General features: G+C 48.4%; 1 protein-coding gene across 4 annotated transcripts in view; it reads left to right on the top strand.

Annotated features, from left to right (window-relative positions):
• The window catches only part of SBNO1 (strawberry notch homolog 1), a 2,127,865-nt gene that overhangs the window by 269,703 nt on the left and 1,835,142 nt on the right, over positions 1 to 23,020 (top strand). For all 4 annotated transcript variants that reach the window (XM_069619669.1, XM_069619670.1, XM_069619667.1 and 1 more), the window contains one exon: positions 9,422 to 9,522. In XM_069619669.1, the coding sequence (XP_069475770.1) occupies positions 9,422 to 9,522 (101 nt within the window). The remainder of the gene's footprint in view (positions 1 to 9,421; positions 9,523 to 23,020) is intronic.

Here is a 23,020-nt window from a genome sequence, read left to right as displayed (position 1 = left end):
GGCTGAATTTCCCTACCTAGTGAGTCCCCCAGCAGCTTTGCTGGATTTCTGGGTTTATTTTTTCCCCCCTGCCAAGAGTGAGACTCTTTTACCCTCACTCTTGGACATGTTGAAGTGTGTTTTCTTGGTTAAACCTTGTGTTGAATGGGCTATGGGGTCTTTTACTCCATAGGGCCTCATGTATTTTTGTGATGTGGGTTACACAGCACCCTCTGTGCCGTGACCCAGGGGTGTCCTAGGGACTCCCCAACATAGACTCCATACCCTGGGACTGACTACTGTCTCCCAGGGCAGGTAAAGTCACCAAAGACTTTGCTAGTCTTGAATCCTGAACAGAACCAGTACAAACCATCATATTGTGGACGTACTGGCTGGGGCAATTCGATTGCCCCAGGGTCTGTTAGTCGAGGGGGCACGTCTCCGTCCCCCCTGATCGAGTTTTGGCTGGTGGCAGTGGAAACTACGTTTTATATTCGACCGCGAATATTTTCCTATGGGATTTCCCATTGTTTTAGGCTAACACATTTAATTATTTATTTACGGTAGCCTTAAACATACCGCCGGTTTATATATTTATTATTATAACTCCGGTTGGTACTTTTTGCCAAAACTTGATTCTAAAATGGCGTTGGCGTTCGCCTCTGTAACTCTGACCCAAAGTGGAGTCCTTTGTTCCACTTTTGGCGGGCTTCTCCACAGAAGCCCTCCAAAGTGGTGCCACTCTGTCTGGGGTACTTAGGAGGGGTGGAGGGGGATTTAGGCACCCTGGACTGAGTTACCTTGGTAACTCAAGTCGCACTCCGTCCTGATTGGCCCAAGTGGTGAGCCGGCCGGCTCACCACTTAGCATGTTTGAGTGACAGCTAGGCTGGGTGAATGGGGGTTTGCTGCATAAAAGCAGGGCTTTGGGGACTGGAACTTCAGAAGTCGCCACAGGACCAAGAATCCGACGAGGGAAGAGCTGAGCCGACCTGCTTCGACGACACCACCCGGTGGAGCCCTGCTGAACCGTCTCACCACTTTTCCCGACAACCGAGGAGAACTCTTAACGGAGTGGCTCCTTCCCTTGACTGGTGGGGACAACCAGTTTTCGCCTTCTTTTCGCTTCTCGAGGTATCTCGTGGCCGCCTTGCCAGTGCCAAGCACCCCGGCAACCGGAACCCCACCACTTTTACCCCAACCACGAAAGTCGGTACAACCCTTTAACCGGAGGACTCCGCGGCTGGTTTCTTCCCGGGCAGTGCAACGACCTTCTTCTTCTGCTCTTCAGCGAGAACTTCTTCTCCCCTGACCGGCGTCGAGCCTTGCTGCCACTGCCTGGAACAACTGCCACCGCTGGAGGACCCTTTCCGCTTAAGGTACCGTGTTCCGCCTGGCTTCCCTTGCCACCGACTGTACGGGGTAGATTTAGCCCCCGGCTTTCGAACCTGGGAGTGCCTGGAACACCCTGGCTAAACTTTCTAAGCCACTCTAAACTCTTTCTAACTCTTTGCAAGACTTTGAATCCCTAACAACAGTGTGATCTTGGGCACATTTTCGCTCCGGCTACTCTAAGAGTGGGCCCTGCCTAGTGACTTTTGCTCACCTGTGACTTGGTGCTTCTTTGAGCCTATTGCAAGTGTTCTGGACCATAGAGTGGTGTGTTTAACCCGTTTCTGTTTCTTTTTCTATCCCTTCCTTAAACCTACTAGAGTGTCATCTAACGTTAAGCGCTCACCTCTGTTTTAATTATGTGGTGTTAACTTAGAGTTGTCTAGATAGGAGTAAGGGTTGAAACTGCTTTCATTATAACTGTGTTTTAAGTGTTTTACTATACTTTGCTAGAGTGCCTTCAATTGATGTGTTCTTGAAAATAAATAACTATATACTTTTGAAACCAAGCTCTGGTCAGTGTTTGCTCGTGCTATTGTGTCTGAGTACATATTGTGTATACTTTGCATACTGCCTAACTCTTCTTGAGGGAAGTCTGACTGCTCAGCCACAGCTACCAGGTAAATCTGGGTGGTGCAGACTGCTACCAAGTGGGTTTACTGCTATACCTGTAGTCTTAAATCTTTTGCAGTGTTCCCCAAGGGAACTGCACAGGTTTCTGCCTAACAGGAGCGGCGGAGGCAAGCAGGGTGCCTCCAAAGGTTCCGGCGGCGGATTTTCCACCCATCATCAAGCGGCCCGTTCGTCGTCACAGGAAGCCTACAGGGGACGAGGCAAGTTGGGCGGAACCCGCTGTCGTCGCCAAGGAGGACGAGGCGGCAAAGCCTCGTCGAAGCAGGACTGAACCGGCCGTGGGGTCGGGCCCCCACCGACGCACCCCGGTGAGAGGCCGGCTGGCGAACTTAGTCAGCGTGTTGGAGTCCATCTCCACCGACCGTTGGGTGCTGGACGCCCTGGCCCAGGGTCACGCACTCGAGTTTCTAAAGAAGTGCCCGCGCCTCCCCCCCCCCCCCGTGGCAAGGAAGGAACATCACGTCCCTCAACTTCTCTTGGAGGTAAAGGCGATGCTCAAGAAAGGCGCCATCGAGCTCGTCCCAAGAGGCTTCGGGGCTCCAGAGTTTACTCAAGATACTTCTACGTGAAGAAGACGACGGGAGGATTGCGTCCCATCCTGGGCCTACGACGACTGAACAAATTCATCAAGGCGCAAAAGTTCCGGATGGTCACCCTCCAGCACGTCCTGGGTCAACTGGAGGAGGGTGATTTCCTGTCGTCGTCGGATTTGGAGGATGCCTACTTCCATATCCCCGTCCTAAAGGGACACCGAAGATTTCTCAGATTCGTGGTCCAAGGGCGTCACTACCAGTTCAGAGCCCTTCCCTTCGGATTGAGGTCGGCACCCAGGGTGTTCACCAAGTGCCTCGCACCGGTGGCGGCGCGGCTGCGCCTGGAGGGGATCCACGTCTATCCCTACCTGGACAACTGGTTCATCCGAGCAAAGACAAAGGATTCGCCGCGGAGCACACGGCGAGGACCGTCCAACTACTCACGGACCTGGGATTCTCCATAAACTACGCCAAGTCCCACCTGGTGCCCGCGCAAGACGCGCTGTTTCTGGGAGCGAAACGCGACACAGTGGCGCTTCTGGCCTCTCCGTCGGAGGAAAGGACGAGGGCCATCTTGGGCAAGGTGCAGCGGATGCTGGTTGCGGACGTGGCCAGGGTGAGGTCCATCAAATCCCTCCTCGGAATGATGTCTTCTTGCATTTATCTCATCCGCCTGTGCAGGCTTCGGATGCGCCCGTTGCAGGAGTTCCTGGACGCTCGCTGGATCCAGACGACGGGCAGCTTCGAGGACAGGATCTCACTCGACGAGAGCTTCCGACGATTGATCAGGTGGTGGGGCACCCGCGCGCATCTGACGGCGGACATGGACTTCCAGATCCCGGGCCACCAGAAGACAGTGACCACGGATGCCTCCTTGGAAGGGTGGGGAGCGCACACCGAAAATCTGCACGCGAGGGGCCTTTGGCTGCCGACGGAGAAGTCCCTCTATATCAACGTCCTGGAACCCCGTGCAGTGTTTTGGGCCCTCGGGTCCTTTCTTCCGTCCCTCAAGGGCAAGGTGGTGAGGATCTTCCCCGACAACACCACCACCATGTTCTACATCAGGAAGCAGGGTGGTACCTGGACTTGTCAGTGTCCCCGTCAATCAAGCTGCCAGTGGACGCGGATCTTCTCTCCAGGGAAGGAGGCGCCATCCTCCATCACGAACCGAAGTCGCTGAACTTGCAGGCCTGGCTCCTGCAGCGTTAGTTTGGAGGTTACGACATACCGGCCGACTGCAGAGAGGTTCTTGCAAAGGCCAGGGCGTCCTCAACTCTTAAATGCTACGGACACAAATGGAAGAGGTTCTCTGTCTGGTGCCACGCACAGAAGATTAACCCTCTACAGATTACGGCTCCTCAAGTACTGCTGTACCTGCTGACGCTGGCCAAGGCTGTACTGGCACACGCTTCCATCAAGATTCATCTTGCTGCGATCTCCCGATACACCAGAACCACGGGACGGACGTCTTTGTGGTCTCATCGTCTGGTGAAAGAATTCATGAAGGGACTGTTCAGATCGTTCCCGCCGGTGAAGGCACCGGCCCCGGCGTGGGAGCTCAACGTGGTGCTGACCAAGGTCATGGGACCTCCTTTCGAGCCTCTGCACTCAGCTCCGTTGAAGTTCTTGTCGTGGAAAACAGCGTTTCTTGTGGCCATCACCTCCGCACGACGGGTGGGAGAGATCCAGGCCCTTTCCTGCAAGCCCCTGTACTTGACTTTTCACTACACGAGGGTAGTGCTCAGGACGCACCCCTCCTTCATGCCCAAGGTGCCGTCGGACTTCCACCTCAACGAACCCTTGGTGTTGCCCGTTTTCTTTCCGTCGCCGGCTGAAAGGACTTTGCACTCGCTGGATGTGGCTAGAGCGCTGAAGTTCTACGTGGACCGCACAAAGAGTTTTCGGAAGACATCACAACTTTTTGTGATCTTTGGACCTGTCAATCAGGGGAAGGCTCGCTCAAAGGCTTCCATTTCCAGATGGCTCTCCGGCTGTATCATGTACTGTCATCGGTTGGCAAACCGACTGCTGCCTGGCCGTCCGAGAGCCCATTCCACCAGAGCGATCGCAGCTACCACGGTGTTCCTATCTGGTGTGCCCTTGCTGGGCATCTGCAGGGCTGCTACGTGGAGGTCGACACACACCTTCACTAAATTCTACTGCATCGATCGGGATTCCAGGGAGGAGTCCAGGGTCGGCCAAGCAGTGCTGCGCAACCTGTTCTCCTAAGGTGAGCCTGGTGAGGAGGTAAGAATTGCTTAATGTTGAGTTTTGGATGTAATGCTTAATGTTGAGCCTTTGCCACCTCCTGTGGTTGTGCATGTGTGTACTGCTATGTAATCTTTTATTCATGAGCATGTGAATCCATGCCAGACCCCATGCTGGAGAAGGAACAAGTTACTTACCTGTAACTGTTGTTCTCCAGCATGGGTCTGGCATGGATTCACATGCGAACCCTCCCGTCTACCCCTCTGCGGCTCTTCACTTGGTCATACTGCCACTTCACGTGCTACCAAATCTGAAGATGGCTGCCAGGGGCGGGGCTTAGGGAGATGGCAGTCATTGGCTGTGGTCAGTATGACACAGAGATCAGTGATTGGTTACTACTACGAAAGACAGATCAGAAACGAAACTGATACTGATTTTTCTTTACCGAGGATTCCCAGCCTGACGACGGGGAATATTCATGAGCATGTGAATCCATGCCAGACCCATGCTGGAGAACAACAGTTACAGGTAAGTAACTTTTTCCTTATTGAAACTTCAGCGCAGCGAACCTGTTGGGAAGCCAAGCCAACAAGTCACCAAGTTTTTGTTATAACACATCGTCATATGTGCCTTGTTATCCATTACAGTGTAAAAGAAAATAAAACAATCAGCAATCCAGCATATAAAGTTCATCAATGTAATACCATCGACCTATCTAGGATCAAGCCGGATAGTACTTGAATAGAACAGAATTTTGGATCTGCATCAAATGGAAATCATGTGGTTTACTTCAGCATATAGTTTATGATGATTGATAGGTTTTTGAGTCATAATAGAGTATGACCTGTAAAGCATTCTTTAAGCATTCTTTTATATTGTTTCTCACGATAGTGGAACAGTTGAAGTGAATATTTTAGAGGAAATTGTGTGATTTTATAGTATTATATTTTATTGTGATAAGAATTAATTTTAAAGGTTAAATAGTGTTTATGTAAAATGCATAACGTGTATCTTATTCATTTTGTAAAAGTTGTATTACAACTAAGACACAAAAAAAAGAGATGGCCAATGTTCGATTTTGCCACTGCTATCCTTCTATATAGCAAAAGGTACCTCGGTTTTAAGTTATGGGGCTAAAGGTTTTCTATTTACTCCTCTGAAAATATGGCAGACGCTAGAGGGAATGTTCTGGAGAAAGATTCTGAAGCTTCCCAACCTGAAATCAACAGCGCTCATTCGCTTTGAACTGAGCTTGATCTCCCTGCAAGCCCGAACTCTGGAAATCTTTGGCCCTCTAACGTAAATGCCTTCTCCCCGAGCCATTTCTAATTTTGGAAGCAGCATTAAGAACATTGAAAGATAATCCATTAGAGGATTGGCGAAATAACTGTGACCAATCTCTCAGCCGACCTGATGTGATTAAGGAAGAGCTAGTCCAAAGCCCTGCAAATGTTAAAAGGAAGATCTGGCAAGAAGATTGCATCAGTACGATTGAGAGAAGAAAAACCAATGCAAAATAACAAATGCTTTACAGAGCAAACATAAGATCTGGGGTGTACTCCCAAGTATCTGACATTTCCAAACAGCTGGCACAGAGGTCAGTTTCTACTCTTCAGAATGAATCTGTATCCATCGGCACAGATTCTGGAAATCTACGGCCAGGTCTTATCGAAAGGCTGCCGAGTTTGCCATAAGGAAGGAGAGTAAGCACATAACATTATTTTGCCATGGCCTCACCGATTTGAGAACTAAATATTTGGGTAAGATTATCGCGGAAAGATATCTGGAGGCAGCAGACTTATTTTGGCTTTTCCTACAACGAGGAGAATGTGTTCTGGCCACATTTGCCCTAATTACATTTCTGAAGGAAATGTTTGTAGAGGATGTAAAGGAATCTTGAAATAAGATGACCAAGGAGAGTCCATCGATCCAGAGATGATGAGGATGGTGAACAAGAAATGAAGATTGGAATTTTGATGGTTTTACTTTTTTTTTTGTTAATGCGTTTTGATAAAAAGAATTAACCGATAATCAATAAAAAAAGGAGAAAAAAAGCATTTTTAACAAAACAGTTGTCTATCATCAATGTTATCTGGCTTATTACACTTGGGAAGCTCCCACAAAATAACGTTTAGGTGTGTGCTACCCAGCAGCATTTTCTTTATACTTTGGTACAAGAAATCGGCTTAGAACTACTACGGAGTCGGATCCAGATACCAGCTAGATTCATCTGGTATTCATAAATGGAGTCCCTCTTTACCAGCATAACTTCTCTGCCTCACATTCCTATTCTTGCTGCCTGGCACTACCTCTGCAGCTTCTCCGTCTGGTTTTCTGTCATAATGCCTCTCACTTAAGTGTTTCTCTGCCAACTGCTGTGGTCTGCTGCTCTGCCTCTCCTGTCTCTGCATCCTATTGATTGTTGTGTCTTTTCTTCTTGCGGTCCCTGTTGCTGTAACTTCTTTCGCTTCTATTCCTTTCTCCCCCTCTTTCTCTCCCTCTTTCTCTCCCTCTCTGGTCATTCTCTGACTCTTCCGCTCCTTCTCTCCCTCCCTTGCTCTCTTTCTCCCCTCCCTCCTTCTTTCTCCCCTCCCATCTTCTCCTCCCCCCTCCCTCCCTCTTTCTCTTCCCCCCTCTTTCCCCCTCCCTCCTTCTCCTTTTCCCCTCCCTCCGTCTCCCCTCCCTCCTCCTTTTCCCCCTCCCTTCTTTTGCCCCTCTCCCTTTTACTTTCCCCTCTACCTTTGCTTTCCCCTTTCCCTCCCCCTCTGCTTTTCCTTCTCCCCCTCTGCTTTTCCTTCCCCCCCCTCTGCTTTTCCTTCCCCCCCCTCTGCCTTTCCTTCTCCCCCCTCTCTGCTTTTCCTTCTCCCCCCCTCTCTGCTTTTCCTTCTCCCCCCCCTCTCTGCTTTTCCTTCTCCCCCCCTCTCTGCTTTTCCTTCTCCCCCCTCTCTGCTTTCCCTTCTCCCCCCCTCTCTGCTTTCCCTTCTCCCCCCTCTCTGCTTTTACTTCTCCCCCCTCTCTGCTTTTCCTTCTCCCCCCTCTGCTTTTCCTTCTCCCCCCTCCCTTGTTGTTGGACTTCCTTTTTTTCCTGCTCTTGTTCAGTACTTTAACTCTCTTTTGAAACAGTTGCCACTGAATTATCATAGCAGCTCTGAGAAATTCAGGTTTTGCCCCAAATCATAACACCCCTGCTATGAAATGTTGGGATGATCCCACTAAATGTGTGTGAATAGTTGGCATGGTCCCATGGAAATGGCATGGCAACTCTGCTGAGAAATTAAGGTTCTGTGTCTGACTATAGAGCAGACCTGTTAAGTTATGGTATGGTCAATTGCACTAAATACATACAGCACTGCTGAGAAATGTTGACTCTGTCCCTTTTAAAGAATGTTAGCCCTGTAAGTGCTTGCAGGTTTTTCCACTGCCCATCAGTGTGCATTATACCTGGCTGGAGGAGAGTGGCGGTTATTAAAGGTATAGACGTTATGCCCAGCCTTTCCATGTTGGCTCTGCTAACAATTGACTGACGCGCATGTGCACACACTCTTGCACGCTGACGCACGATTAGACACGCAGGCACATGCTGGCTTGCTCGCGAGTGTGCACTTGCGCACGCACACTCTCACTCTTAAAACTATACAAAACATATGCTCATATTTAATACCAAGGGATTTTCATAATTGCAACTAGTTGCTGGGAGGCTCTTGTATGAGTTTAACTCATCAAAACCCTCCAGCCATTATATGCCATTAATGTGCTTCTGTGACATAGAAATCGGAAATCCCAGTGCAAATTCACTGCTACATGTGCCTATATCCATTTTGAAACTTAGAAAAATGTCGAGAAATGATGATGATGATCCTGATGCAGATGAGCTGCCTCTGTTAAGGGCAATTGAAACATTGGAAAACACAAATGCAACCCTGGCTTAACACTCAATGCTACACAGTACTACCTACATCAGTCTTCCAATGCAGGCTTAATAAGTATACTGATTCTAATAATATACTAGTGTCATGAAGCAGTATGCAAAGCATATTGCTGTTGATTGAATAGCACGTTGACCCTGAAATCAACAAAGTTGACCAAAATGAAAATACAAACTATTTTACTCCCACGTGTCACACAGAATCTCCTGTCCACTAAATGACCGAGCAATATACTATTTTATGAACTCAGAGTATTATAGAATTCTAAACGGAGCAGTGGGTTAAAAAACAAAAACTGTCACTCGTCGCAGTTTCTCCAGTCAAGAAACTTCGACTGTACATACAACACTGATATCTAAAGGAAAGTGGTATGTTTGCAGACTTCCGCTACTCAGCCTGTCAACAGTGGACTACATGATTTGATTATAATGTCTGTAAATTATAGGTTTGGAAAAATGATGGGTTCTAGTAAAAATGTATGCAAAAAGTGCCTGATTTCACCTTATCTGGAGGGCTATGACTAGCATCATGCTGCTCATGTATTCTGTATTAAAGTTCCCTGAAGTGTAATGTACAAACGTGCCAAGAAAAAGGCCCAACCTGGTCTAATCCAGACATGTTTGATGTTTGGAAGAGTTTCCCTTGCATCACATCTTTCTTGAGAACAAATTCAGCCATGTGCCCATAGACTAGAATTGCTAAATACTGTTCGTTTACACATTTTTCAAAACTTTTTTTTAAACCCTTACAGCCGATTTAAGTAATGGCGCTAAAAAAGACTTCTCCGGCAAAGATGTGGTAAGAATATGGATCAATGATGATATGAAAATGAGAAGTTTTTCACCTACTTTGGTAAGTAATTGGTTTAATTCCATGCAAATACATATCCATATGGATGATTGCTTTTTTTGGTACGCCTACATAAGCTCTTTGTATATGTTGACTAGTTTAAATCACATTTATCGTGGACCGTGTACATGTCATTTGCTTCACACTTGAGAGGCTTGTTTGTACAGATTAAATATTGACATTATTTTTTGCCAAAAGCAATGAACAGCGTGCAATAGTTATCTGTAAGTAGTTTCTCCCCTAAGTCGTGTTAGTTTCAGTGTCATTCAAGTAGATACAGATGGATTTGCAGTTTTAAGACCGAGGATTGGCTCTCCACCCTCCAACACCAGAAGGTTGCGTTTCAAAATATTTTCAATTCACTGTTTTCCAGGGAAGGCATTTCGACAGAACTAGGGGAGTAACTTAAATATGTTCCTACAATAAACCATGTCACCGATGGAGTAGCACAAAGTAAGTTTGTCACCAGATGTCAGTGTTAAGGATTAGTGTCGGTTATTAAATAGTCTGTACCTATGACTAATTCCCTCTTCAGGGACATAACTCTACAAAGCAAAAGTTCAAAGATGTGGCCAACAGAGTTCCGACCCCATTATAAATGAGTCCTTAGCCTCCTGGCTACCCTTCGCTCTAAGGAGTGGCCAGTCAAAGAGTTCACAAATACTTTTTTCCAATATCCGTCGCTAATCTAGCTCAATAAGAGAGGTTCTTCAGTGAAGGTTCTTCCAGATTTACTCAGTCTGGGCCCCTCTTTGGACTTCCTGATTTCAAAAAGTCTCAAGACCTTTCCCAGGCTAACCCGTTGTATTGGACCTCAGCCTTGCAACATTCACTTTGAGGTCTCTCCAAGACCTTGGGGTTTCTACTTCAGATCCTCCCGCCGCCCCCCGATCCTTTGATTTCCCAGCTTTTGCTTGACCAGGTCTCTTCACGGCCTGGTACTCAGTGATGACTCTGTTGCTTCTTTGCCTAACCCGGTTCACTGCAAATAAGATCTCTGTATCCCCTCTTGTTCAGGTTCTTTTTCAGGCAGCTGATTTATGTACTGTCATACCAGGGGTGGTAGCAATATATTGCTTCTCTTGGAGCCTGCAGGAATCCCACTTCCGAGAGACACTGGGTAGCGGCTGTGTCAACCCAGTCCCTAGTCTCTTGACCTCCTTCCCCAGCTCAGCAAAACACAATATAGATTTAGATCCCGCTTTCAGCGACTCTATATTCAAGGTTGCATTGGACATTTTAAAAATGCTTTTCCCTACAACGTTTAAACACTAGTATGGCCCTTCCCATATTTGGCAAGAGACGGATTGTGCCCAATCCATTCAAGCGCCTACCAGTTGGTGAAAATCCATGCATGGGCTCAAAAGTTATGAGAAGTTGGACAGAGTATATTTTGTTACACATCTAGAATGGGAATTACTGTAGGAAAAATAGATATTCAGAACACAATTTCTCAGAATTGTTCTTCAGTTTCTCTTTTTGACACACATATGTAGCTTGCATCCACTTGATTTTAGTGCAAAAAGTTTGAAAAATGCACCCGCCAAACAGGAAATATTAACTTCAGAACAAAACAATGTATATTTTCGACATGTGCAGTGCAAAAATAAAAAGGACAGCTTCAAATATACACACATGACAGTAACGGATCCTTCATAATGTGCCCTTCATTATGAAGTACAATAAAGAGTTGGTAAAACAACTATCTTGTAAGAAATTCGTGATTCAAGTGCGGGAGTGGGCGGACCCTACAATTTAAGGGGTTAAAGACATGGAGACAAACATTATGCTTTATTTTCTTTAAAGCCCAAGCAGCAATGGTTTAAAGTAAGTTTGAACCGTTTATCAAAACAGGCTACAATTCCCATGGAAGTCAGGAAAATGCACTAACATAAAACCGACTGCAGTCGGCTGACTTCAATTGACCAATACATGGACTTCTGCTCCTACAATGTGTCTCTCCTGCCCCCCAGATGCCCTCTTTGCTGTGACCCAACAGCTAGAGATGAGCCTTGATACCAACAACTAACTTTGGAACAATACTAATCTCATAACGTCTGAACTCTTCTCTGCTGACTTCTGTTAATATAATACTTGCATCACTCATTGACTTCATGTCTGCATCTGAAATCAATGTGTTAGCATATGTGGTCCATGGACCAAGATACAGTTCACACACCCTTTTAATGTGAATGTTCTTATGTAAGTTGTAGGAAAAATACTCGTTTAGCCTAATAATGAACATACTTTTATTCTATCCACAATGGAAAAATGACTAAATCACTTGCATATTCCTTTCTTGCGTAGGGTGGGATAATGTTTGCCTCTGTGTCTTCAATTTAATCAAGACTTTCCTACAAGTTATTCTTTACACATTGCACTCTTCTGTTAGGTCTGCTATAAAGTTCAAAATTGAAGTCAAAGGGGCTGAAACCGGATGCAAAGTCCTCTCTAAACCCTAGTGATTCCATACGTCCCAAGAGGCTGTTTAACTGTTGGGGGAAATTTTCCTTTGTGTAGCTTCTGCTGTCTTGTTTTAGGAACCTCTAACCTTTGTGTGTGTGTCCCCTGCCCCTCCACTGCTAACCCCCCTTCCCCCCCTTTTTTTTTTTTTTAAATATGGTCCCATATTACCCTATAAGGCTTATAGTTGGGTGTTAGGAAAGATTTCTCTTTACAGCACCTTTCCCTCCTGTTTTTTTGCAATACAGCGAAGCCTTCAGCTTCACTACACTGGCTTTTGCTCATCTGTCATGGGGAAACTGACATGTCCTTCAGGCTGTCAGTACTGGGAAACATTGTTTCCCTTAGTCTTGTTACATTATCACTTTTGGTAACATTTTATCATTGGACAATGGGGTACACTTTTTGATTTGTCCTAGACTAACACTCAGAGGTTTTTTGGTTACTTCAGGTGTGCCTAATGGGACAAGCTGGTGGTAATAGTTACCTTTTTCTATTTTGTTTTGGTGTATTTTACTTTAGCCACAGAAGGTAGCTAAACGAGGGAAACACGGTAAGGCTAGTGACCAAACATGGCCGTGGCACAAGGTTCGTCCCTTGGCCATCTTTTCTCTAACCCGTCTTGTTGACCTTTGAGGACTGTCAAATCCTTATATGGACTTCCAGTGCCTGGGGAACGCTGAGGCTTTTTGCGGGCTACTGCAGGGCCATGTGTGTTTGCTGCCGGGAAGTGGAGGGAGCGAGCGAGGGAGGGAGGGAGGGAGAGACGGAAAGAGGGAGGGTGAGATGGAGGGAGGGAGAGAGAGAGACTCCCTCTTAACTGCCTTTGGATAAGGACACCTGAACCTGTTCCAGAGAGGTCCTGGAAGAAACGTAAAGGAGCCAAGTATCCTATTCAGCTCAAGAGGTCTAAGAAGACCGTGGACCCGTTGGAAGACGGCCTGGTGACCACCTTCTGTTGCTGTCCTGGAAGAGCCCTGCCATGTAGGTGATCTTCAGAAGGCTTGCGAAGGAGCTTCAACCTTTGGAGTGGGGAGGGGGGAGACATCCATTCTCGGCGTCAACTGTCCTGTGAAGAAGTGCCCCTGGATCGCCCAGTGGCTGCCCAGCTCTGAGGTTGGGCTGCCGTGCTGCAGATGTCGGCGTTATGCGGTGAGGCCTGGTACTTGAAGTATCGACAGCCTGTGCTACCGGACTCGTTCTCTGCCAAATGTCGTGGTTCCAGCATCAAGGGGACCCAAGATACGACGCAAAGTCTGACCGTGGCAAATGTCCCCCTGCGTCGCCGTGCATCGGTGGCTGTCATCCAAAACAGCTTTCCTACATCCAGTCCTGTGTTGAGAGGGGCCCTGCTTTGAGTTATTCTGCATTCTCCAACCTGAAGACCATGCACCAGCATTTGTCGATGACCAGAGAAGTGCTCGAACCTGTATCGCCTGGGCATCCAGGACCGTAGCTGAAGGTGGGAAAAGCGACATTTGATTCTCCTTCAGAAGACCTGCCAAGTCCTAAAAAGAATCAGAGTACGGGGTTGAGTTGTAATACTACTTCTGATGCTTGTGAATCTGCTTAGAATCACATGCTGTGCATATAGTCCGACATCTAGTGGTAACCGCAGTGTATTGCATCTTGTCTTTCGAGGATAGAAAGTGGACGTCGACATGGACAAGGCTGTAGCACTATCCCTAACGTGACGTGTAGTGTACCCAAAATCCCTACGTGTCGAGATCCCTCAGATGGATCTTTTCCACCCAGCTAGCTGATTGCCTTATGCGGAGCTCTTACAAATTGCAAATTATATTCTTTCCCACGACCTACGGTCATTTATGTATATTCGTCCCCTTCTTTGACGATTACTTCTCTGCCAGCGTCGAAGACAGCGGAAGACAACCACAGACTTCGACGGCTGGTGTCGACCGCGTGGCCAGGCCTTCTGGCCGGCCTATACAGTAGGGAGAGTGCCATCCGGGGGTTTTTCATTTCTTTCAAGAATGGATTTCCTTCGCCCCTCTCTTTGCCTCTCTGGTTTTGCCGTTGCTATAAACCTGAGCTATGGACAGGGCACCCTTTAAATTTTGCCCTTCTTGTAAAAGCAAGTACCCCTGGAAGGACACGCAGCGGAGGTCCAATAAGTCTCTCCCTCGATCACCACGAGGCGTCCTGCCCACTCTTGCGTCCTAAGACAATCACGGAGCATTGAGTTAAACGGTGGGTGGCCTACGCCATGATGCAGACCAAGGGTAGCCCGCCACCGCAGGCACCGAGAGTGACGAGGAGTTAAGCAACGGCCATGGCGCCGATACGGATGCCATCGACCTTACATCGGAGCGATCACACTCAACCGTCCGTTCCGGCCCTGGCAGGCAGGATGATGGTTCCGCTATGGGGAGTGTACATCACAGGAACGCACCTGCTACTCATAAAGGCAAGCACACAACCCCCAGTGCCACCTCTACGGATTTGTCGGGACGGCCCAAGGCGCCAACAGGTATGCTGAGCTCCTCGATGGTACCCGCTGATGCAGCCCTCCCCACAACCGCTTAAGCGTCATGCATCTGGGCACTCCACAGACAAGTGCACCAGAAGTCATAAGGCCAGAAACCTCTCCCGGAGACGCTGAACATCCGCAAGAGTCTCGTAAACATCGTTTCGGCCTCCAATATGACTAAGGACCGGTCGAAAGACACGTCCACATGTCGGGTAAAGGAAGGAAGACTATACTGAAAGCCCCCAGCCTTATCTAAAACCCTCAGACAAATCTCGATGTTCTAAGCAGGTAGATCCCCATGAGGAGCCCTTTCCCCCCTCGGGGTCCCACTTTCTCCTCTTTATGGACCAGGGATAGGTTGGAGGGGTGTATGAATTGGCTTGCAAAGTTTGTGGACTTCTCAGAAAAGTTTACCACGCCCAAGAGGCCTAGTGAGGAGGACCTTTACCCCACAGTGTCTAAATTCCAGAGGACCTCCTGCCCACTTCATGAGGAGGTCTTTGACTTGACAGATCAGGAAGAGGTTTCTCATGACCCCAATTTACAAGATGATGATCCCTTTGAGGATCCCACTGACCAGGCCCCAGATTGGGGAGATGAGCCACCAGTGAATAACCCACCATTTTTGTCACCTAACAATACCCCAGATCCTGACACAATATGCATGGATCCTCCAGCCTCCCCACCTCTGCGACGGGCATCTCCCATAGATGACAGATGGCATGTAATGCCATTCTAAAGAAAGCAGCCGAACATTTTCAAATAGCCACACAAGAAGCGGTTCAAGACTCTGACTTTGTGGAGGATATTCTAGAGGAGAAACCACCTGCCATTCAGGCTATCCCTTTGCTAAACACCATTAAGCGGCCATCACCCCTTCTTTACTGACACCTTCACAGACCAGGGCTGTGAACCCATGGGTGGAGAACCTTTTTCGCCCCTCCCCTAAAGACCCTCTCTATATTCGGGGACATGCCACCCCAGATTCCCTCGTGGTCACTGCAACAAGAAAGGGAGCAGGGGTACTCTTGTCCACGGGTGAGGCACCGCCGGACAAGGACTGCAAGAAATTGTATGCCCCAGGAAAGCGTGTCACTACTGCGGCAGCGTATTCTAACAGGATTGCCAACATACCATGCTGTTGGCCAGCTATTGCGATGTTCAGTGGAACCTGCAGGAGGTCCCCGAACCCAGTACGTTTGCATCTGCTCATGATTGTGTGAGAGGGTAGACCAGTAAATCATAATATCCTTAAGAACACCCTAGATGCTGCGGAGACAGCAGGTGTAGAACTCTGCCACAATTTACTCGTTTGAAGAGGCACGCCTGATTTAAAAAAAAAAAAAAAAAGCCGGAGACACAAGCGTCTCTCATCAACAAACTGGTGGAGGAGTCTAACCTGTTTTGGCAAAGCTGTAGATGAGGCGATGTAAACTGTGAAAAAAGAACACAAGACTTTGAAATCTTTAAACCTGATCACTCAAAGGCCCTTTCAGCAGCGAGGTGGGGAGTTCTTGCCGCTCTTTCTGCAGACATTCCTATTCATGTTCCCCCACATAACCAATATGGAACGGGTAACACATGGTCCTCGGGACAAGGGTCAGTTGCCTCAACTCAGAATCCACCTAGAGGACAGCGTCGTGGAAAAGGAAGGGGTCCCAATGACACACCTAGAGGCTACCTGACCTCCAGTCAGAAATGACTCGCAGATCCAGGTCCCCTGCCATGCCCCCCCCAGTCGGGGGACATATAACATTCTTACACACATGGGAGGGGATTACCACTGACCAGTGGGTGCTCAAGATCGTCACCCACGGTTATTGCATAGTTCAGCCGGACACCTCGATTCAGACCACCAAAATGCAGGCGTCTAACACCGGAACACCTTGCTGCAAGAGGTCGAGATCCTGCAGGAAAAGGGCAGAATCGAAGTCGTCCAAATTCTACAGGTAAACAAGGGTATTTATACAGTGTACTTCCTTGTACCCAAAAAGCATCTCACCATGCACAATGTGCTAGACTTGCGCCCAGCGAACAAATTTGTCAAACCACTAAAGTTTCAAATGATAACGCTGCAAGAAGGAATCTTCCTGTTAACGGAAGGGGATTACATGGCAACATTGGACATGAAAGATGCATAATTTCATATTTAAATTTTTCCGGCATACAGGAAATACCCAGGGTTCATGATAGATAACAAACACCATCAGTTCAAGGTTCTTCCCTTCGGCATTGCCTCAGCCCCAAGAATATTTATAAAGGTGCTGGCAGTTGCAGCAGCTCAACTGCGCAAGCAATCCATCCCAGTCTATCCTTACCATGACCACTACGGAATATGCCTGTCAAACACCCAATGGACGATAGACCTATTATTCAGCCTGGGATTCCCCATAAAATAGAAGAAATCCACTCTAGACCACAACCAAGTCCAGCAGTTTCTGAGGGCCCTAATTCAGACGGAAGATGGCCTTGTCTTCCCCTCCAATGAGAGGGTTCAAAACATGCTGTTTCAGATACCTCCAGTATGTAGCCAGTCGAGAAGTGACGCTATGCAAGGCCATGCAACTGTTAAGGATGATGGCATCCTGCATATAGTTGGTTCCTCATGCACGTTTGCGCATGCACCCCATGCAAGAGTGGCTGAACAGCCAGTGTTGTCAGGCCAGTGGACAAGGGGAAAATCTAGTGGTTGTCTCGGCAGCCTTTGTTCTCTCTCGCTCTGCAGTGGTGGTAGAGCGAAAACCTCTTGAAGAGGAAAACCTTCACCACCCCCGCAGTACAAGCCACTCTCACTATGGGTGCATCTCTCACAGGGTCTGGGCTCCCCTCCTTCAGCAGACGACGCACAGCCTTTGGTCCCCAGCTGTATCATCCAACCACATAAACCTGTTGGAGCTGTTAGCAGTGTTGTAAGCTCTGAAGGCTTTTCAGGCACAGTTGCAGGGAAAAACAGTACTGGTCCTCACAGACAGCACCACAGCCATGTACTTCATCAATGAGCAAGGTGGCACTCACTCTCCAGGGCTATCCAAAATGTCCCAGAACATTTGGAAGTGGGCTCTCAAACATAAGATGTTCCTACTGTCTCAACATGTTCCAGGGGAACTGTTACGAAGTTCGTTGGTCGTGTAGAGTATGGACAACCCCTCTGTCCCCAAGAAACACCCTGACCGATTTAGTTATATGGTCAGTGTGAATATTAAGGCCACAGGTGGAAGTCCGGAAAACCAGGACGCAGGAACAGCCGGAAGAACCCCTTGAGCGCTGCAAAGCAAGATACAGTGGTTAAGCAAAGAAACAGGGCCCGAATACCTCCTTGTACATAAACCCCAAAATTACCAGAATACCTGTGAGTACTTGGGTCAAGGCGTGGGTCTCCTAGCTTAGGCTGGAAACGTGCTGTAGGGTAGAACAGGTAACCACCTATTTGTAGGACCGAGGTCCTAGCCAATGAAGTGCTAAAGCAAGAGCAATCGTGGGTAGGTAACAGGTAAATCCAAAAGTACTTGAAGGGTTAAGCAAGAGGAGTCCGTGGAGCAGGCGTGAGTCGGTAACAGGCAAATCCAAAAAAGTACTTGAAGGGTTAAGCAAGAGGAAACCGTGGAGCAGGCGTGAGTCGGTAACAGGCAAATCCAAAAAGTACTTGAAGGGTTAAGCAAGAGGAATACGTGGAGCAAGCCGAGGTCAGAATCAGAGCAGGTCCTTGAACGAAGAGAGAGCGTCACGTGATCCAAAACTAAACAGCTGTGAAGCAACGCCTTCGGTTCACTGACTCCTTTTATCCTCGGAAGGGACGCACGTATAGTCACGTGTGATGTGAACCGAAAGCGTTGCAATGCTGCTAGGCAACCAAAGTCACGTGATCCGTGAAGCGCCGGGAAGCGCCGGTCTCCGCAAAGGATGTGAGTTCCTGAAGTGACGGAGCTTCCAGTTGATCTGCCACCGCCGTGAAGGGCGATAAACACCCGCTCCCCCAAACATGCCATGCCGTGCCCTGATGTGTGCGACGTGAGTGGGGGGCATGATGCACGAGTGTCGGGGAGTGCGGGAATGGGTAGACAAGGAGGGGCGAGTGGGGAGGTGTGTCCGTGGTCTAGGAAGTGGTGTGACAGGAATTCAATCTTCTGGCAGATGTGCTCAGCAGAGACTTCCCACTACCCTTAGAGCACGAATGGAGACTACACGAAGACATATTCTCAAACGCAGAATGGTGCTTCTCAGAGATCGACTTGTTCGCAACTCTGGAGAACTCACAATGCCCAGGTTACTCCTCGAGGTACCCGCAGAACCGATCCAAGGGGAAAGGGCTCTGGATAACATGGCCAGGTAAATTTGTTTGCCCCCCCCCCCTCTACAACAACCCAAGATTGTGCACAAGATGCACCAGGAACCAGTCATAAGGATATCGGTGGCCCCGATGTGGGCCTGCCAACAACTGTCATGATGCCTACTCCCGGAGAACCAATCCAGGACCAGCGTCCCCGGAAGCAGACATCATGTTCCCGGGGAAAAGGCCAGCAACCCCTAGTAGGGGCCCTTTGGACACTGCCTGGCGCCTTTGGCGCCAGGCTCATTTTGGACCTCAGTCCTGGCGCCATAGGCGCCAGGCTCATAAAGGGAGTGTTTGTGAACTTACCTGATGCAGACCATGCTGCCAGATCCAGACCTCTTTGAGTCCTGAAAGGGACTATTTTACCTGTGGGACTATTTTGCCACTCGGGCGTGGCCGGGGAAGAATACGTACCTGGAACTACTTTGGGGGCTATTTAAGCCACGCCCAGACAGCAGCTCACGCTTCGCGTTGTTCTGCACCTAGCAGCTGGACGCTCACCGTGTCTGCTCCTGCATCTTGACTCCAGCCACACCTGCCTCCATCCTGGAACACCTGAAAGGAAAGAAGAGAAGGGAAAAGGTTAACAGAAGAACATTATCTGCTTCTACCCTGAGTCCGGAGTCATCCCGCCAGCGATCCTAAGGGAAGACATTTATTTTAAAGACGCATCGCGTTGCTCGCTGCAGCGCCGCGTTCCACTCACTTGTTCACGAGGCATCTCCATGCTCCTTAGCGACCATCTGCACGATCCGCCGCATACCTGCGCCTAAGGGGGAAGAGAAGAACAAAAGGTGAGCAAAAGGAACATATTGAGGAAAGCCAGATTATTGTTGGGAGAATCTTTCCTCATCTCGGGTCGGCGCCGCTTCTTCGGCAGTACCGTACCCCGGCCCCTATGGGGAAAAAAAGACACACGCATTAGACGGTGAATATAAGGACATTAAAGGAACCACCAATCATAAACTCACCTGAGTTTACCTTCGGCTAATTGTTTCCTCTACGCAAAATCTTCACTCAGCACCTGTGATAAAAGGGATAAGAGACGGACTACTGAATATAAAGGCAAATAGAAAAGCAGGCCAACTCTTGAACTTTTACAACAGTATATTTACGGCACCTTGCCAGGAAAGTCAAGTAAGCTTGGATCCTCACCAATCCGAACACCAGTGAAGTAACTGGATATAATCGCACCCCTGCACCAGAAGCAGGATGGAGAGCTCATCCTTTCAAACCTTAAGGTGAGAGTTAACGGGGAATTTCGGAGGTGGTCTGAGGGTGAAAGAGGGAAGTGGGAGGCCGACGCGCTACTCCGCAGGTAGTTAATCCCCTTTCTCTATCTGCAGAAGGATTCTCCTGCGAGTCAGACAAGCGAGATTTGGGGGTCCTGTCCAGTCGGTCTTCCGAGTTCTGCGCATCACCTTAGAAGAGGCCGCAGCAGTCCAGACCTGGTCAGCGCCTCCGTGGGAGTCAGGTGAGCGTTACAGAACGCAAAGCCTTCCTACAATTTCCCTCCCAGGCGCTATGGAGACTTCTGAGACTGATCAGTTGGCCCACCTATTGGGGGAATTACGGGCTGAAGTGCATTCCGCTCGTCAGGAGACTAACGCTCTCAGGAGAGAACTAATTGTATTCAAGGAACGAATTGATGACCTTGCCAGGCAGCTATTGCAAGGTCAGGCTGGACAAACTCCCCTACCAGGTTCAGGGGGTATTCCCGCCCCAGTGGTTTCAAGTAACCCAATGCAAATTAATCTACCCGGAAATATGCCGTTGGCCCCACCTTGAACGTTTTGCCGGGGACCCCAAAAGATTCGCCGTATTCATGAATCAATGCCGATTGCACTTCCTCTGCAGACCTGGGGCCTTTCCTAACGACCAAACCAAGGTAGCTTTTGTATTATCATATCTCAGCGGCTGTGCTGCCGATTGGTCAGTTCTACTGGTTACTCAAGATGACCCAATACTCTGGGATTTTCAAGGCTTTCAGACACGCATGGAAAGATTATTTGATCGGCACTCTCAGGGACAGGCCCTGGACAACGAACTTCTGTCCCTACGACAGGGTAACCAGGATCTCTTAGCCTATATCGCAACCTTCAATAGGTTGGTTGTGGAGACTCGGTGGCCAGAGGATAAAAGAATCGCGTTATTTCATCGAGGTCTACATGGAGAACTTAAGGATGTCCTGGCCCAAGTTGTAAATCCGCCCCAAGACTGCATGGAATATATAGACTTAGTGGTCCAATTAGATCACAGGCTTCAAAACAGAAAGGCAGATCGGTCCAAGTTTGAGACACGGGTGTTGGTCAAGACTCACGTTAACCCCAAGGGTGCCGATGTTTCAGAACCTATGCAAATTGGAGGGGTTAAAGGACCTTTAACTCAAAAAGAACGTGAAAGAAGACGGCAGATGCAATTATGTCTTTATTGTGGGGCTTCTGGACACTTTTTACGAGATTGCCCAGTAAAACCGCCCAAGAAGGCGGTAGGAGCCGCGGGTAAGAACCATATGGAACCTGATTCGGGAAACGACCACGCCCGACAAGCGTAGGGGTCCGCTTGCCGAGCCTGAAAACTAACTAACTCTCAGACCTCGCTCTTTATCATGCCAATGGTCCTCGTAGATCCGGTACAGCCTGGGCGGTTGCATGCAATAAAGGCATACATCGATAGTGGGGCTATAGGAAACTATGTGGATCGTGAATTGGCTTCCAGGATCAACCTCCCTCTTCGTCCTAAAACCAGTAAAGAGGTAATCACCACAGTAGATGGAACCGAAATCGCCTCTGGGTCGGTAACACATTCCACTGCAGAGGTGACACTAGTGGGTCAGGACGGGCATCGGGAGGCTGTTGTTTGACGTAATCAAGGCTCCACAGTTTCAGGTAATTCTAGGAATCCCTTGGTTAGAAACACATAATCCTCAAATTGACTGGCGAGCAATGAGGATAACCTTTCCGGATTGTGCACAAACCTGTTATCCAGGAAGTCCAAATATAGGCCTGGCTACAGTAACCCCTGCCACTTTGCAAATACCACCGGAATACCAAGAATTTCAAGACGTCTTCCAAAAGGAACAGGCCAACACGTTACCCCCTCACAGGCCCTACGATTGCCAAATCGATCTGATGCCCGGTACACAACCCCCTTGTAGCAGGATTTATGCTCTTACTGAACCCGAGAATCTTCATTTGCGACAATATTTAGATCAGTACCTAGCCAATGGTTTCATTCGCCCGTCAAAGTCTCCTGCATCCTCGGCTTTGTTCTTCCTGCCAAAAAAAGAAGGCGACCTCAGAACTTGTATCGACTATCGCGCATTGAACCAGATAACAAACGTTACCCTTTGCCTCTGATCCCTGAACTTCTTGACCAGGTGATGGATGCCTGCATATACACCAAGTTAGATCTCCGGGGGGCTTACCATCTGGTGCGAGTAAAGGAAGGCGACGAATGGAAAACTGCATTCCGCACCAAATATGGACTATTCGAGTACCAGGTGATGCCTTTCGGATTGTGCAACGCACCTGCTGCCTTCCAAAACTTCATGAACAATGTCCTTCGGGAACTCATCGATGTTTGTGTTGTCGTATATATCGATGACATTCTTGTGTACTCCTCTTCAGAATCTGATCACAAAAAGCACGTCGGGGCAGTTCTTGAGAAATTGCGCCAGCACAAACTGTTTGCAAAACTTGAAAAGTGTGTTTTCCATACCACAGAAGTCGAGTTTCTTGGTTTCATCCTGACACCTAAAGGAGTCCGAATGGACTCGCGGACAGTGGATGCCATCCTCAAATGGCCATCGCCTAGCTCTGTGAAAGGCGTTCAAAGCATGCTTGGCTTTGCCAATTTCTATTGCAGATTTATCCCGGAATTTTCACGTATTGTACAACCCATCACTGCACTCTTGAGGAAAAATAAACGCTTCGAATGGTCTGAGGAAGCCGAACAGGCCTTTCAGGAATTAAAAGCTAAATTTACCTCCGCACCTGTATTGAAACACCCGCGTCCAGATCTCCCATACATAGTCGAAACCGACGCATCCAGCTTAGCCATGGGAGATGTCCTGTCTCAAAGAGATCCCGAAACTAACCAACTGCACCCTGTAGCATTTTGGTCCAGAAAATCCTCGGCACCTGAGGTCAATTATGCAATCACCGACAAAGAGTTATTAGCCATTAAGTCCGCTTTTAAGGCTTGGAGGCATTATCTTC

Source organism: Ambystoma mexicanum, chromosome 10 (assembly GCF_040938575.1).
Source record: "Ambystoma mexicanum isolate Mex_15411 chromosome 10, UKY_AmexF1_1, whole genome shotgun sequence".
NCBI lineage: Eukaryota > Metazoa > Chordata > Amphibia > Caudata > Ambystomatidae > Ambystoma > Ambystoma mexicanum.
Note: the sequence above shows the minus strand (reverse complement) of the source record. Positions and strands in the feature narration are given on the sequence as shown.